We start from the raw sequence: 19429 nt of genomic DNA on the forward strand, positions 1-19429 counted from the left end.
GAGGTTAAACAATCAGTTTCCTCACACAGCCGTCGGGAAAGGGTGGGTCCCCTCCAATGAGAGTATCTTCAACTCTGGAACCTGCCGCAAGTGTACTATATATTATTTTAAATTAATAAATTGTGGAAGTAACATAAATTAATTAATTATTTTTTTGCACACGCTGGGATTTGAACTCGCGACTTTCGACTTTGGCGAGTTTCGAGTTTTTCGAGTGAGTGACATCCCTGAGGCGTATGTGTGTTTAAATCATGGACGGTTGTGTTTAGAATGATGAGATCCGAAAAGATTTGATAGCCGATGCTTTTTTGGACAAGTTTAGGATTGGGAACGGTTGTATTATAAGGTAGTAGATGAATAGATACCTATAAAAACTGTTAATTCTCTATTCAATGGGGACCACCCCAAAAGCCAGTGGCGGTTTGCGGGGTTGAAAAGTAGGGAGGCAAAAAATTTTTTTTTCGTTTTATGTAGAAATCTATATTTCAACACACCACGATAGCGGAAGATCAAATAAACGCGACAATCTTTAATGTCAGTAAAATGATCGGTGTTCAATTAAATAGCAAAGTAATCCGACCACCACAACACGAGCTGCCCTAGGATGGTGGTCGAAAATCCAAAACAATAAAAATAACTGTTTTATACTGAATAAATAAATAAATAACCGGTTTTACTTCGTAATTGCCGTTGTTTGAGGCGCGCCTCAAACTAAGCAATGCGTGACTATATTATTAGCAACCGTACATTTCGATTCCATCTCTACGCCTACATGGAATCATCGGCTATGTAAGGCGGGCCCTATGTCTGCCTCACTAGTGTATTAGGATACATTACTGCAAATTACTGAACTGCATTGTCTGGGTGATGAATTACATATTATTTCAAAGGCAACCAGTTCTAATGAAGTACCAAAATTTGAATGAGTAATTGTTTATTTTTCAAGTAATTATTTACTGAGGTAATTAGTTTTTATTTTCTGGCAACACTGACAGTCGGTGAAGTAGATTCCTTGGCTCAAGAGGGGTCTTTTTTGTTGCTTGTGTCAGTTGGTCTTTTATATAAATGCATGTTTTTGTTATTGCGAGTCATTCTTAACCAAATTTAATAAAACGGCAAGGTCTGTGATAATCTGGGGGAATCTATTTAATCCGGGTAGTAAATATATTAAAATGTGCAAAGTGAATGTATTGTAACATTTTATAAAATAAACCAGTGTCTTCAAACAACAAATATTCTTACTGAAAGAACCTACAAATTTAACAGTAATTTTAAAATTCAAGTAACATTAAGGCTTATGCCATATTTTGAAAGTATGTATACGTGTATCTTTTTCCCCTTTTCTCACCTTTTTTTGGGAGGATGTCTCTATCTCATTGCACGAACCGTCACTGACAGAAAAAAATAGAACCCCTGCACACGACAAATTTTAGTTGCAGCGACAGTTGGCAACTATTTCAAAATCCACACAAATTCGAAAAAGTTTGCTCGCGCCTCGTGTGCGCACCTCCATTATCCATAAAGTATTTTGACGCATGCAACTGTTGCCTGCAACTAAAGTTCCTCGTGTGCACTTGGATTTACATGAAAATATCTTTCACTGCCCCAGCGGAAAGTACCTCTCGTACTCCTAACTCCGTAGCATTATTGTTGCTCTATTTTGACATATTAGCATTTCGAAATATTATTTACGACATTATAATATTGTTGCGTGTCTACAATAGTTGGTTATTTTCATTAAAATTGTAATAATTTCACTTATTCTGTCACCGTTTGTTGCGTGTCCTTTTTTCGTTCTATGATTCCTTAATTATATTATTTCTAATTTCCCAAACATTTCTACATTGTTTTCTTTGCCAATTTTGTTTTATTTGTATAGTACCTACACATAAAAATGGAAATAATTCAAATTTTGAGGAAAATCTCGCGAGAAAATACTTCCAAACTGATTTTTACAACAATATTTTACTCAGTTTGAGGTACGATATTTTGTTGCTCAGTAGAAGTTACTATCCGGCTCTTTTCGAGTATCAATACTTCCTTTTCTTCTTATTATTCATATATGGAAAAGTTTATAAAAAAATAAGGGCTTATCGTAATTTTTAACGAACGATGGTCAAAGGAATGTTTAAAGTTCCATATTTTATTATGAAAGTGACAATGCTAGCTGACAGTTGATCTAGAAATTTTAGGCAAAAAAATCTTTGCGAATTTCATGATACCAGTACCTGTAGTTTCAAAAGTTTCACAGCTTCAAATAATAGATTTTCTGATTCATACTCGTATATAGCTAAAATAAAATTCATACATGCATGTCACACTTATATTTGCAAGCGGCCAAGGGTGGAACTATTGAAATACTTTTTACTTACTGCAAAGTTAAGAAAGTCGATCTGTACGTGTACTGTAAGATTTATGTAGGTACAAAATAATCCTTTTCAAACAAAACTTTCATAAAATTTCAAGAAAGTTTAAAAAAAGAGTGCCTATCTACATTATATTTCTTACAACAAACTCTCTCGCGACATCTTAATTTTAAGCACCAGCCCATAAAGGCAGAAGTGTTTCTCGTAAAGTTAAGTTTTTTTCTATTTCTTCCTCGGAGGGAAATTTCCTTCCATAAACTCCCCTTTACATTGAAAAGCCACGTCTTTTAATACCCGGACGGAATCAAGTTGGTTCTTCAGATTAGGGGGGAAGAAAGAGGAAAAGAGGAAGGTTGGGATTGCCTGGCTATTTAGATCTAAGCATTGGACATAGTCCTTTAAAGAAATTTATTGACTTGGTCTCTTACAAGGATGATACTGAGTATCTTCAACTCAGGGTCGTTTTGCAAATTAAAAACAAAAAAATATTGTAAAACTGTGTAACCTGCAAAAGCCTCGCCATGTCGGTGTTTATTAAATTTCAGAGACCATTTGAAGCAATAGAAATTTAAAAAAAAACGAATAAAAAAGAATTTTAACGTTTTCAGAATTGATTATTACAAAGAGTAAATGACTAAATCTTTTAAAAAATCTAATATAAAAATTCTAGGGGTTCCTCAAGGTTCAGTATTCGGTTCGATATTGTTTATGCTCTATGAAAATTATATTGTAAATACCTACCTACTCCATATAAATAATGATAGTTGGGGCCTTATCACACAGAGTAAACATTTTTATTATTATTGCAACAAAGTTATTACAATCAAATACATTTTGAAAATTGTTCCCACTGTACAGAGTTTTAAATTGCAAGCAACAAACAACCATTTTTTTATTTGATGTGAGAGCCAAATCCCCAGTGGATGCTTTTAATTCCCTCTATAACGTGAGTGAGTGATGCAATGTAATATTAACTCAATGCTGAAGCTCGTTTTGACGGCAATTTTCCGTTGGTGAAATACAACAACGGTAACAAAAAATATATTCTGCAGGTCGTTATTTATTATCTTTCAACTGGTTTGATAAAGTTGATGATATAATTTTAGGCTAGTTCCATAGTTGTATTGCTTGACTTATTGTATTACGAATAAAAGTGGATGCTAGTTTCAAGAGTTTTCTCGTTCTATAATACTTGCTTCAACCAATTGCATTATTTCTATTTTGAGTATTAAGTATTAGTTTCACTGTTCGTGTCATGGGCTGTTAATCATTCCAGACGTTTTTTTCATCCACTTTTTAGATCTGCGCATTTGGAAATTCTCGTACATGTTTTTGATACACATAAACCTAGGGGACCTAATTTCTACTGCATTCAATCTACAGTCTTTCCGCTGCCAGTTCTATGCATCACTGCTGGACATCGGATTGGTATCAAAGCTCCATTGTGAAATGTTAGCCTCGTTTCAATTTTTTGAATAAGTGACTATGGAATTCAGTACTCAATTTATTGAATTTACAGCATACACCCTTCTGTTAAAGTCTTTAACAGCATTCCAGTTTTTAGTTTACCCTTCATTTAATATATTTTTCTCTGTGTGTCATTAGCCGTAAAACAATGTTTGCAGGGTATCAAAAATAGTGAACGAATGCCCAGTCCGATAAATTCCAAAAATAAGCTATATGATTAGTGGTCAAGAAAATTCGATTTTCAGATATAAAAATTTGATGCTTGTCGTAAATATCAGAATACAAGGGTATAAAAAAACACGTTTCGGAAAAGGGACACATTTTGGTTTAAGTGTACCATTACCGTATATAGCTGTAACATCTCCAGGAAAATACCCGATAAAATATCTAAGTTGAATTATGGCATCCTGGTTTATGGCATATTGTGAAGGGAATGAAGAAGAAAAAGGGAAACCCGCAACTATTGGGTCCGGGTCTAAGAGTTTACCACTCTGCTATGTAAATTAGCAGAGCAAAATTTCAATATCTTATTTTCTCAATGATGTTCCCATATTTAGAATAAATGATAGTAAACTTTAAAAAGGGCTTCCGAAAGAGCTTTGTTAAAATCGGCCACTCTTTATAATTTTTAAATAATTCTTATTGTGAAGTTGACTGTAATGTATAACAATAGTCAAAGGGATTTTTTTACATTGTTAGCGGAATATTTTTTTCTGTAAAAAGCGTGCCAGACAAGCGAGGCTTTTACAGGACCGAATTTAGCGATCACCCGAATAAGTTTAGGCAAATGGGCTCACGATCTAAAAGGCACCATTCTTCATAAATATAACACATGATGATCCTAGAAATATAAATGTATCCAGGTTTATGAGTTACCTATACATGAAAGAATATACGTACCATGCATTTCTGTATCCATCTTTGTTCTAAAGGGGAACGGCTGCGCGGCCTTCTTCATGCAAATTCTTCTTCATTTGAGGTTTCAGTGATGCGAATATGTCGAAACATTCAAATTTTCTGGCGAAAATTTAGTCACACGAAACTTTTGTGGTGAATTAATTATTTCTAAATTCCCTAGCCACCATCTCCCCCGCGTTCCTATCGATTTGAAAATATTATTATTGATATTTTGGGCAATTAGTGCCTTCTTTGAAACTCTGTAGCCACACCTCCCCCCACGGATTTGAATATATTGTGCGGTGAATGAGTGTATTCGAAGATATTGTGGGTAATCCACTACTGAGCTATCGAGTATACCTCATACATACAAACCCATTCTAGAGAAATTTCGGTCTGAAAAATCAATATTTGGAAAGCAGGAGGTCTATCCAAAACAGAAAAAATCAGAACGTGGTCTACGGGACAAAAAGTTTTGGGACCTCTGGTATAGAGCGATTGTTACACCGAAAAATTGTAAAGGTTAATTATATGAACATTAATATAATTACATTTCTTTGTCATGTAAATTTCTGGTAGTTAAATTATCACATAAACATTTAAATCTGACGGTTTATTTCGGATCAGTTTCGCGATAGTAATCCTTCAGTGATTAGAAGAATACTGATTCCCGAACTACAGGATACAATCGCTTCACTGGGTATTTTATATTGTGATAAAATTTAATTCATATTACACTAAATACGGGCAAGACAATTCACATTTTTGGTCGAATTTTTTCCTTTCTATTCCTATGTTAGAGATTTCTGAGCACAAACTGCCTCATGTTATATTATGTTTTAGTTTTTACGTTCTTGTTTTGTTCTGTCCTGCTGTTATTGTTATAGTTTAAGTTTTGTCATCACTTTGAATAAACATATTTAGAGTTATAATATTAGATTGAGATTGAGGGTGAGGCACACTGTAGGAATAATATTAAGAACATGACACCGTTTTTGAGTTTGTATAGTAAAGCGCGCTTGAAGTGAAATGACATTAAACTGCGCCATTTAGATGCTATGTTATTATTATTGTTCCAGTACATGCTTCGTTTCTAACGAAACACCATTATTTATAATTTGAGTTGGTAATTTGAACTGTAGTTATAATCGTGTAATGATATGAAAACATACTCATTACATTGATGCTTTGTGTACCTTCTCAAAGCCAGCCAATTGCATTGTTTTATCAGTATTACGATTATTATGAATATCTTGAAGACCCCGAGGCATTTGCTAGATTTTGTATCTATTCTATACATTACATACTAATTTATTATCAAATAGCAAAATAGGTGATGTTGTTCAACGTGTTCACTGTTCTCACCAAGATAATTTTTTCACATTTTTAAATCATTTTATATCATCTCGTAGAAAGTAAATCCGGCCCTGCTAACACGCGATTGTAAATATCCCCCATGAAAAAAAGTTTGTGCTGATATTTACCGTGGTGACCTTTTTTCGGCAAAAGCTCTGAAGGGGCATTTGATTTGAAGTTTTTTAGAAGGTAAAAGAACATATTACGCCGTACTCCCTCGTGTGCCTTTTCCACTCAATGATATTGTTGATAGAGACGTGAATTTTAGAGGTTCACAATTTCACAGGAAAAATCACGGGATAATTGTAAGATTTGTGAAGCTGGAAGCATTTACAAAATATTTATAAATACGGTCAGTGGTTGAGTGGGCATAGCGCTTGGGTCTCACCCGAGCGTCGCGTGTTCGATTCCTCGGCTGGCTAAGTCCTCCATCACAACACAAGCAACATTTTCGGCTTTCTGTGGTGGTAGTAGGAGATTTTCAAACATTGTTGGGTTATTCGTAACCTGGGAATGTTTTTCTTTCTTTTAAAAAAAATTTTTTTCTCAGGATCAATGACTTTTAAAAAATATATTTTCAATTTTATTTATAAAATAATTATATATATTTTTTTGATAAATTAAAGAGAAATAAACCTTTCGAATGCATACCGTTCGTAAACTTGAAAAATCACGAAATCTGTCAACTTTTTATCAAAATAAATACAAATTTACAAAAATAAATTTATTAATAAATAAGAATTTAAGTAAGGTTTGATTAAAGGTAGGTAGGTACCTACTTTTTCACTCATTTGAATAATTCTTCACACAATCAGTTCCAATTTTGAAAATAATACTTAAATTCAAAGCAAATTTGAGTTCATTACACAGGTTTAACTAACATTTCACGTACGGACAAACGAAATTACTTAAAATAATTCATAATGTGCTCGTTAATAGATGGCGCTAATTTAATTATTTCAGGAAAAAACAATCTGACGCTTTACTATATATTCAGATGAATTTTTTGTTACATACATAGGTACTATGAATATAAATAAATAGTTTTGCCTGTATGAAAACTCAATCCTTTATGTCAATAATTAACAACCTTAGTTCATGCGGTAGATGTGGGGCTATTTAAATTCGCATGATGTTCAAAACTATATTCGTGTAAAATATTTGAAGGTTTTTTTTTAAGAGTTCTGTAGGTTATTGTCAAAATTAAATTATGTTTGTGTTTGAGTGTGCTCAGCGCAGTACACTATTGATTTGATCGAATACCAAATATGTAAAAAATTAACCAATGTTTGTATTGTTACAGAAACAAGCCATGTTGGTTCGGCAGCTGGAAGAGGAGCTCCGCCTGCGCATGCGCGCCCCCTCCCTGGAGATGCAACAGCAACTGGAGGTACTGTTCTCTGAGAACGAGCACCTCACCAGGGAGATCGCCATTCTCAGGGACACTATCAAGGTAAGATCATTGTACATACATTCACATTACCCTTCTACTTCTCCTTCTGGTTTCCCCTTATATTAAAAATTGGCTATTAGCAGAGCAACCTTCTTCCTGAAGGCTGTAGCTCAAATCTGTAATCAAACCAGTCGCTTACATAAACAGGCTTCAAAGCCACAAGGTTTGACGTTTTCCCTTTTCCAAGTGTTCTATTGATCTTTCAATGTTATCACATCTGTTATGTAATTTTGTATGTGTTATGTGTTACAAGATATACGATCCCGTACACTAAGTTACACCAAAAACACATTCTTCAATAGATAAATAATGGAACTTCTTGTTTTGGCTGCTGTGAAATCCCATGTTTATTTATTCCTTCTTCATGTTCAAACAACAACTGAAAAGGGATTTCATAAGTTTCATTAAATATTATTATACAAATCATTCTAATACGGTTTAGTAATTAATAGTCAGTTAGTAATGTGTGTAAGATGAGCGATCGGCACGGTTTGGAGACAGTCAGTGCTAGAAGAGATTTTGTCAAGCTTTGTTAATGTTTCCATAATACTAATATTTTCCACATGTCCTACAACGTATTTAAACGTGAAATATTATTATTCAATACTTAAAATTGTAAATCTAAATTTGAAACTTTTTTCTTTGTCCCACTTGTAAATCTACCTATTTGTTATTCACTTTTTTGTAAATGTTAATTATCGATATTGCAATGTTCTGGTTCATACTGTTTTTGCAAAATAAACAATAAATAAATAATAGCTCATCAAAAGTTGCCAAAATAAGGAAGGCGTACCACAGGGACCAGTGATGACACCTACTCTGTTTTGTTGCACATTAAACTGATTGAATTGATGCTGCTACACGGATGAAAGCATCGTCCACTAGAGTTTTATTTTTGACAGGCCTGTGCCGGTGCATTCAATACATTCCTTCCCCACTCATTTCAAAACGCCGCAGTGGCGATAGTTCTCCTGGATTAACAGAGTGCAAATTAAGAATATCTTGTGAAGTAATCGTATTACTAGTCTGTGTAATTTTTTAGATTATTTATGATTTATTATTTTCAGTTAATTTAAAAACATGTATTTCGATATCTCGATTTATTTCATATTTTTTTCTCTATTTAACTTCCGCCCACTTCATGCAGTTATTGCATGTATAATTGAGTTACACAATGTCAACAAGTAATTTCTGATTATTTCTAGCATATTAATGATACAAAAGAAACATTTTCTAATTTGAGATTTGTTTTAAACGTGCTTTTTGTAAAATAAAGCGAAAATGTCATCCGAAAAGCCTCTTTCATCAAAATTGTTTATTATATAAACCAAACGAAAAACCCTCTGAAATCTCTGTGACACGACAAAAAAAATAAGGAATGATTTTCTCTTACGTTCACTTTTAATCTTTTTCTCTGACTTCTGGGGAAAAGCTCAGTGGGAGCTTCGTTAAAAGGGAATTCCGAAAATAAACTTCAATGGTCTTAAAAATCCGTGGACGCCGTAAATACCCAGGTAAAATTGTTTATCTTGACTTCAAATGATCTGCCTTGAAAGAAACTTATAAAAGAAGAATTTATACACAGAAGACTTGCTAACCTTTTCCAAATTTTTATTTACATAAGATCTCCACTGCCCAGAGCCAGTGTGACTGTGTTACCCTTGATTGGGGAATGAAGTGAGGGGAAGGTTGATACATATCTTTTTAAATGTAGTTATTAAACAAAATAAAAGTTTAATAAAGTAATGTAACAATAATGAACATCTTATACCTAAATAGTTTCTGGGACGGGTGATCAAAATGGTTCTCCAACGTAAATCTTACAATAAATTAGAAAATATGCATGTATGAAGCAGCAAAATCTCTCAAACATTATTCTCTGGCGTCGTTATTATGTTAAAACTATCCATTATGAGTCACTAGTACGATTTGACCTCCGACGCTGCCAACATACCGAACGACTGGAAACTACCGAAACCGGTCCCCGAATCTTCGTGATAATAGTGGAAAACGTTTCATCGAGATTTTAGTACGCCATTGCGACTCTATGCGTATCCCGTTAGTATTCACGGGTCTGCGCTAGTATATAATAAATAAATATATCATGGTAATATCAAGACAATACCAAATCATTATACAACTATAAGGTTAGAAGGGGTAGATATTAATGTTCCCTGTCAAAAGGTTCCCGGTAAAATGTCCCCAGTTTACAAGCCCAGTTAAAATGTTCCCGGTCAAAATGTACCCAGTAATAATGTTCCTTGCGAAAATGTTTCCAATTAGAAACAGGTAAAATGTTAAAATATTGGCACAGGCAGTCAGAATTCTCAGCATGTAACAATTCATTCCAATAAAATTTAAAAAAATATATGAAACTTTCTTGTCACTCCTCTCAATAAAAATTTGTCAACAGGATCATATCTCTCCAGCTGAGCCTTAAGCGGCACATTCATATCATACGTAACCCATGAACCTAACCGAACCTAATATAACCTTTACGTAATGTAACGTGACATTTTGACAGGGAAAATTATTACCACCAACATTATTACCAAGAACATTATTACCTCGAACATTATCACCACGAACATTTTAACCACAAACATTATTACCACGAACATTATTACCTCGAACATTACCACCACGAACATTATTACCACAAACATTATTACCACGAACATTATTACCTCGAACATTATCACCACGAACATTATAACCACGAATATTATTACCGGCCACGGGCCAGAAGATATGTCTAATATTTCTGGCAGTGACTATATATAGTTCACAATCAATAAAAATCAATCCAATACGATAAAAAGTCGAAATTCTCATTACGAAGCAATCAAACTCAACCTTTTAATCTCGTTTCGCTTCCTTTTTTCTGACGATCAATTTAGCCTCCCAATTGAGACTCCTTTGAAACTTGTAATTTAGGCTCCTTTCAGACTGAGACACTTAATTTTTAATCAGACTTCTGAAGGAAGACGTCAGGGGTAGATCGCTGAAATTTTTAAAAGACTGCTTTCTGCAACTCTTAAAGATAAAAGATAAAAGTTTTAAAGGTTCAAACACCTACAAATAGAACCTGCGGCCAGAGATTTAAGATTAGGTGATAATTTTTTGAAATGCGAATACCGTACAAGAGTCCCAACTGGTACAAACCGTCTGGAGCCAGTGAGATTTTGGCATCCCCAATCGGGGTTGTGAGGATGAAAGTATTGGGAGAATAAGTAGATGGGGAAGAGAAAGGTGCGGGAGTACAAAGTTATTCAGGTTGTCAAATACGGCTAAAGCATTATCAAGCAACGTTTCAATTTTGAATTGTGGTCTTATACCTGGACGATACTGAGAGTACTTTGGAACGTGCGTGAATTGTGAAATAATATAAATTCGTCAAATAAAATTTACTTGCGCACGCCAGCTTTGGATTGCTAGTCGAGAGCCTTACCCCTCGACCACAGAGGCGTTATTGGGTAATACGGAGCTGTTTAAATGTTTTTATTTATTATTCATATGTTTGTTTCACTCTTTGGAGGTTGGAAAACAACATGATCTCTATCGGAGTGGAACATTCTCGATAATAGATGGTGGCTTTAGGTGTAAATGGTAGATACTCTCAGTATCGCCGTGTGGAAAGGCTTTCCGTGTAATTAGATCTAAAGATCCAGGTACGATCAAAATATCCTCTTCTGCATCTCTTCCCATAAGCCTAATAATTAGGGATGACCTAGTCCCACTAAATATAGACACTTGGGAGCAGTTCACCTTTCAGCCCGGGTTCATCGGGTGAGATGTAGTCAAGATGTGCCTACCCACCAGCTGCGTGGCGTGCTGGATCGGGAGAGGCTGGTTTGTGAGGACCCTTTGACCTCTCTTAATGGTATCTCTTGGCCCATCGCTGTGCGCCGCAACAGGAGGAATAGATCATACGTCCGTCACTCCTGGATACGTTGATCCCTATATTCCTACCCACCCCCATACCTTTTTCCTTCCCCGGACATAGGCCCTGAAATAAATTATTTTCCTCAGTGCTTCCAAAACAGGGGTTAATGTAAAAAAAATTGCGCGGTATTCACATTACAAAATATTAGTTTTAGTGGCGGTTTGGCATATATATTTTGTTTTATTTCTATACGAGCTGAAAAACGTGCATATAATATAATTATTAGGTTTTACAATGGGTTATTTTGTATCTCATGGTTTATACTTCTTTTCCATTAATTTTCCATAAGGATTGGTGGTCCCGAAATGTACCAATAAATACGGTGAATATTGTACCCAGAATATTTAATAAACTACCAATGACAATTAAAAATATAAACGTTTTTACAGCCAAAGTCAAATTTAATCTAAGGAAATGGCTATTAGATACTGAGGATCTATATTGATGCACTACTGAAGACCTTGTTTTCCTAATTGGAATTCCCACTCTAGGGAAATGGAAAATCGTTATAAATTTGTATTACCTTATGTATATTAAAACCATAGAAGTACTTGTTGATTATATTCATTTGATTATATTAAGTTGTTCATATTAAATTCATTTGTGCTTGTTTTGTTATATGAGGCATATTTATATTTATACAATTGTGTAATTTAACCAACTTATCATTTATTGTTAATTTATCATCAACATTATACATAAATACCTTCATACTGTTTACCATTGTACCATGTTATTGCAAAAATGTTGTCATTATGTACCTGCTGACAAACTACGTAAGTAGTTTAGCAGGTTTTAATGTTAATAAATAATATATATATATATATTAGGTTTTACAATGGGTTATTTTGCATCTCATGGTTTATACTTCTTTTCCATTAATTTTCCATAAGAGGAGTGTACATTTTGAAAAAAAATATCAGTTTAGTAATAACATATTATGGTATAGGCATAATTTTCTCGCTCGTAGTGTACATTTACATTTACATAATCAAAATGGCCAAATTTTGAAGCAACTCAAAGCAGACCCAATGACATCTTAAATGTCATTTGAAGAAACGTGAAACTAGCAACTAAACGCGAAATGCAAAAAGGACCGTGTTTTTGAGGATCGGAAAAAAATGGTGGCAGTCTAAGAAAAACTTGCATGAATATTATTATGAGTATATCTTTTAATTCGAGCAGTATACTACCCTTCTCATCGTATAGCTATACCAGCGCTGCAGCGGTGTATTATGGAATCTTTATAAGTAATACTGAAATTTACTGTTCGAATTAAGGATTATTTCAAGAATATTATGAAATTAAAAGACAAACATGCATGTATTTAGAAAGAAAAACATCGTAGAGGATAAATATAATTATTGCTTGTAAAATAATTGTTACCCTTTGTGCTATGCATAAAAAATCTTGTCTTAAAACATTAGTTTACCAAAAAAAAAATAATGATAAATATAATATTAGAGGACTGTTTTTTTTACCATTTTCGGGTAGGATAAGGGAATCAGTTTCTTTAGTTAATGATTTCTCTAAAAGGTTTTTGATTGAGTTCAAAATTTGTATATTATCATTAATGATTCTGATTTCATCTGGTTATTTATTAAATAAGCTTTTTCCTTAGTGAGTATAATATTGTTGGGCAAAATAAGTGTTTAGTTTAGGGCATTAAAATTATTCAAATATATATTTTAGTCTGGTATGCTTTTCAGTTATGAATGAGCATTTATCTTTTTCTTTTAGCATTTGAATAAAAGATTTTTTTGCGAATAAGTTTTAAATGTAGGATCTTTGAGTTCTTCGAATACGCGTTTAGTGGGGAAGTCTGGAGGTTTTTTTAGTGTAATTTCTTGAAAAATTTCTATGGGATCACACTAGTGTTGTTAGCTGTTCTTCAACTGACAGAGGCATGTCATCCATACATAGTTATATTCTATTATTAAATTGCTAAATTGTCTACTAATAAAGTAACAATATTTCAACCAATACCGTTGAAAATTTCCTTCAAAATATGAGTCGGGATCCCGAGAAATACTTATCAACCCGCCCCTATCTCCAAAGCCTGTGTTCGTGACAGTCTGTCGCTGACAATCACAGAGGCCTTTAGCAGTTCAGATCGGGTACTAGGATTGACAGCATCCCGTCTATCTTGCTAGATTGATGAAACGAACTGAAGTAGAAGGATGCTCGGAGACGAATATAATTCCAGAAAATTGATGTAAACTTTTAAACATAATTATTATTTTTTTATTTTTTTTATTAGGTACAATATTTTTTACAATTCAAGTTTTCCAGTAATGTAGGCCTCACTGGGTGGCTTGCCCGTGCTGAGGCCTTCATTTAATAATATGAAAATATAAACTACGTAATACATTTAATGAGAAAAATTATACATTTAAAATTAAAAATACATAATAATATATTTAAAATTAAAAATACATAATAATATATTTAAAATTAAAAAAAATAGTACATTGAAAATAATCTTGTGTGTTTGTGAGTGATGTGTGTTTATATTGGTTTTGTGTGTTACGTGTAGGTTTTATTTTTATTTTATGCTATGAAATTTTGGTAATATTGTCTTTTTTGTTCTTCTATCCATTTTGTAATTTTGTGTGTGAATTTATTTTTACTTTCCTCAATTTTAATTTCAAGTTTTAAACTGTTGAAAGCTTTTATTGCATGGTATTGGTAGTGTCTTTGTACAAAGCTTGAATTTACTGTCGGAGTTTTTATGTTTTCTTTGTACGCTTGTCTAACTGGTCTGTTAGTGTTATTTTGTGTATGTTGAAATTTATTTTTTTTGTCAAAAATGTAGTTTCGTAGTTTTTTAGTGTATAATTGGCGTATATCTAGTACGTCACAGCTGTTGAATATTTGGTCTGTATCAGTCAGTCTATGTTTTTTTAGTATTACCTTTAAGATCGTTTTCTGTGCGGTTTCTATGTAATTGATAGCCGAGTTTGTTGCTCCTCCCCAAGCAATAATTCCATATTCTATTATCGATTGGCAAAGTGCAAAATATATTGTTTTCAACTGTTTTATTTTATATATGTTTCTTATGTTTAGGAAAATGTGTATTGTTTTGAGATGATTATAATTGATTATGAATCTTGAAGGCTTCCGTTGTCGAGGGATAAGGCTCTCGACTATAAAGCTGGGCTCAAATCCCGGCGTGCGCAAGTAAATTTTATTTGATTAATTTTTGTTATTTCACAAATTACTCATTTGAAATAATATATAGTATATTTGCGGCACGTTCCAGAGTGAAAGATACTCTCAGTATCGCCCTGATGTAAGACCACCATTTAGAATTGAAACGTTGCTTGAAATGGGTTTGGCCGTGTTTGGTGACGAGATCTGAATGTTCAGGTACTTCCCTCTTCCCCTTCTCTCTCCCCACTACCTTCAGCCTCACAACATACCCCAATTGGGGATGCCATAATCTCACTGTACCTAGACGTTTGGGAGCAGTTGCGACTCTTGTGCGATTGACATAAAAAAATAATAAAAATTTATTCTTCGCCGGAATTCCAACAAGTTTTTCTGACCAAAAAAAATAAGAATAACAAAGACTTTTGTAATAATAAACACATAGCTCTTTAACATTTTTGTACGTCCGAAGCCAAATTGAGAACAATTCACCTATTTGATCATATATATTCATTAAAAGGTTCACTCAGATTCTATTTTTTAAATTCAGCACTAATATTTAAATCATTTTAATTCAAAACATAATATTTGTATTAAATATTAACTAACTGTCTAGTGAAAAAATCTAAAATTAACAAAGTGATGTAACGTTACTTTTTAAATCATTAATTATATTGATATATGTTAATAAATAAATAAAATATATATATATATTTTTTTTTATTTGTTTTTTTTTCAATTTGTACACGGGACGTGTACGGATTACATTAATCTCAACACTTCCTGGAATGTAAATTATTATTATCATTAATTCCCTTATTGACAAGCCCGAATTTTTGGATTTTTAATTTTTTTTTTATCGTTTCTTTACATTGTATCTTTTTTTAGGTTAGAATTTTTAACCTCACTAGGACAAGCCTGTGTTGAGGTTAATAATTTTACAAAATAATAAACAAAATAGCACAAACATTATATATTAAGAGAACAATATTGTTACATTGACGTTTCTACGAATTGGATACCTACATGGTACCTATCAGCCTATTCATTACGGTATAATGTTGTAAACATGTAGGGTGACCATGATATAAATTGATATTTAAAAAATGTTTTTAAAAATGATAATAAACTATTATTTTTGAAAACAGAGAAGAAAGAAAGAGAGAAAAAATAATTAAAATTATAAAAAGAAAAGGATGAAAAATTGAATTGATTTCAAAAAATTGATTTGGTTTCATGTTCCTAATAGAGTCATGCGACAATAACGTCAATACCAATTCGTTTATAAACTCTCTTGTAAATACTAAGCTTAGGTAACCAATATGCAGAAGTGTTAGATATTTTTAATTGCACCGCAAGAACTTACCAAAAGCATTTCAGATGCCTTTTGAAAGGAGTTATTAGTTAACATTTTGTTTTCTATAGCCTCCTTGTAAACAGTTAGTAGTTTACATATTTTTTATAAAGCCTCCTAGTAAACAGATATTATTTTATATTTTGTTTGAAAAATAGATTCTGTCAAAAATCATTACACAGTCCAGTGACAATCGTTTTGAAAATCATTCGAAACCACAGCCCTCACGTCATTGGTCAGAATTCACTAGAAAACGTAAATCGATTCCCAACTCCGAAAAACGTCAAAAATATCTCGGATTGCTTGACGAACGAGATATTTTTCCCGTGGTACTTTGTGCTACCTAATATGATTTGATATCCACTGCGAACTGGGAACTGGGATAACGCAATAATTATTTTTAAATATAGATATTGTGAATTTAACTTCATATGAAGTTCATATGAAAATGTTGCCATAACAATGTACCATGTCTATGTGCTTTCCCTCTCCCAACCCGACAAAAATCTGTCTCTGTCAGCAGCTACTGCTCCCACTGAAGTCCGAGCGAAAAATCGATTAATCACTTGATTTTTCGATCTAAATATTTCGATTATGTAAATGTTACTGCCCATTACTAGTCAAAAAATACTTATTCCCCTAACGAGGTCGTTGTCTTAGCTTCGAAAATATGCCGCCTGGTGTCCCGGTCCTGGGCTACTTCACCGGTGGTCACTGTGCAACGCAGGCACAACCTCTCCTCGCACATCTCCTGGAGTTGCATTCCCTAATTTTATCTGGGGAAAGATATACATTTGCACTAACATATTTAATATAATTATTTTAACATTTTTTATTTCGTTTTCATTGGGATTTGTACCGAAGACCTCTGGAATGTTATCGCTCTTCGGTTGAACTGTCTCCGGCAATGGGTTTTTAAAATAACGTAATGCGCCAAACTAACATTTATTATATTATGTATATGTGATAAATTAGCATACAATGATTAAATGTGTTATTTTTTTCTTTCACAGGAGTTGGAGTTGAGGATAGAAACCCAAAAGCAAACCCTTCAGGCTAGAGACGAGAGCATCAAGAAGCTCTTAGAGATGCTGCAAAACAAGGGGATGGGTGAGTTAAAAAAATAAAAATAATCATAAAATTTTATTATTTTTAACCTTAAACTTTGGCACCTAATGTAATCATCAAGTGGTCAGTATTTTTACCACGTAACAAATAAAGGATTAACTTACAAAATTATTCACCGGAAATTAATATTTTTCAATCATGCTTTCATTTTTCAAACAGCAACTTAACAAATTAATCAGTTTTATTTATATTTAATACAATATTCAATACGAGATAATATTTGTAATAAACAATCGGTAAGTTTTAACTTATACACTAGACAAAAATTCGCATAAAACGGTTAAAAAATGAGTAATAATTAATTTCATATATAATGGGATATTTTCACAAACTCTGAATTCCGTTAAAAATGTGTTGAAGATTCAACATCAATGTGCTAAAAATATCAAAAATTAATATTTCCATTAATAATTATTGATTTCAAAATCGCAGATTCTAAAACGGTTCTAACTGGCTACAACGTCATTATAAGGCCGCCGAATTCACGAATAAAACGAACATGTCGTTTTGACGACAAATCGAAAATGGCACATTTTAAATCGTTATAAAAAAATTATTCGTCAACATAAAAATAAAATAAAAATTCCTTCACCATCATAATTTTTAACTTATTTTTTTTTGAGATCAAAAAAACATTTGTGAAGTTAATCGAGGTAAACAAATAATATTATCAAGGGTTAATCTTAATTAAAAATTATAAAATCTGTTTGCCAATGTAGCGAAAACTATCCATTTACTTTTGAAAATATCTAGGCGTATTTAAAATTATTTATTTTAGTTAAAACTAAAGGGAGATCACGAGGATGCAAATTATTCTTTTTGGGATTTTGATTTTTGTAGAGAATGAGTGTATTTTTAACTCATAACGTAAATGAAACGTAAATTTGTGATTTCTCTGATGTAACAGACAACAACAAACATAGTTCAGATAAAGCAAAATAACAATATTAATATTTTAAAGCGTACAAACCAACGGACAGGGGCTTAAAATTGAATGCAGCAAAGCTCGGAATAAATAATCCCGACTCGGTTACTGTAAAATGGTGTTAAAATATGATTTAACTAGAGTATTCGGCTTAATGCCGTATGACTAACGTCAGCCGCGTTAATTCCACATTAGGGAAACTCGTAAATCATCTGTTATTTTTATACGATTCTACTTTAAAGCCAGGCTGAGCTCTTATGTAGAAAGCAAGAGAAAGAAATAGTAGTAAGCAGTAATTTATTTCTAATTTTTAATTGATTTTATAACGTTCAAAGCCATTGTTTTTCTATGGAATATACATGATATCAATAAATAAATCTAAGCAATCTTCTCCAAAACCGCATTTAATTTCTATTAGCTATCTTTAGTGTCCACTTTTCCTCACCGTATGCTCACCGTGTGGAAAATAAGCTCTAAGATGAATCTGTTCTCGAAGTTCTTCGATATGCTTCTTTCACTTAACTTCTTTTGCATTTTGCTCACATCTTTTATTGTCATGCAAATTCAACCTTTTACCTCCGATTTGCCGTGTTTTGGTCACTAATAGACAAGCATTTACATACTCCTATTTACATACTCCTACTGCAATGTTGTAAAAAGAAATCCTTGTTTGCTGTAGTAATTCATATATTTTTTTAATGTAATAATGAAAAAAGATTGTGAAAACGCTTTTTACCTTCATAGCCACATCGTGTTTTGATCTCCAGAATTGTAAGCATTCAGAAGCCGAGAAAAAATAATATGAAACGTGTTTCGCTTATTAATATTCCAAAAATAAAAGGCAATTTAATTTTGCGAAAGGAAATATGTATTATTTATTCTTCTTTTGTGGCATTTGGTTTATTTGTCTTCCTTTAATGAAAGAGAGAGATATCATTCCCCGAATGGAATATTCTGAATGTGAAAGACGGGGCAAAACAGATAATTCACAAAAAAAAATTTATCATCAAACCCACGAAAATTCAGGAAATTCTAAAGATGTTTCATGAATTTATGGTAATTTTTCTGCTTTGTAAAATAAATTATATTTCGGTTGAAACATAGTAGGTATTTATACTTTTTTAAACGTAAAAAGTTAAGTGTTTTTGTAAGAAATTTTATTCCGTATTCATAAAATGAAACCAACGATATAAAATTATTAAAATATTATTTTTTCAACTCGATTTAAATTAAAGAAATTTTTCCACAGTTTTTTTCCAAATGTTTATTACTTCCACCCTTCAAGGTGTTCTAGGCTATCATTTCAAATTATGGAGAGAGGGAAAGTGAATTTTATTTATATTAATTTTGTTTAAATTGACCAATTTCAAAAGTATATTGAAGATTT

The 19429-nt window shown here is 32.7% G+C and overlaps 1 protein-coding gene across 1 annotated transcript in view; it reads left to right on the forward strand.

Annotated features, from left to right (window-relative positions):
* brp (ELKS/RAB6-interacting/CAST family member bruchpilot) overlaps window positions 1–19429 on the forward strand; it is a 195395-nt gene that overhangs the window by 92824 nt on the left and 83142 nt on the right. The window contains exons 2-3 of the mRNA XM_089646431.1: window positions 7390–7539; window positions 17003–17099. Coding sequence (XP_089502557.1) covers window positions 7390–7539; window positions 17003–17099 — 247 coding nt within the window. The remainder of the gene's footprint in view (window positions 1–7389; window positions 7540–17002; window positions 17100–19429) is intronic.

Source organism: Hesperophylax consimilis, chromosome 24 (genome assembly GCF_061612785.1).
Source record: "Hesperophylax consimilis isolate HC1 chromosome 24, BYU_Hcon_1.0, whole genome shotgun sequence".
Classification (NCBI taxonomy): domain Eukaryota; kingdom Metazoa; phylum Arthropoda; class Insecta; order Trichoptera; family Limnephilidae; genus Hesperophylax; species Hesperophylax consimilis.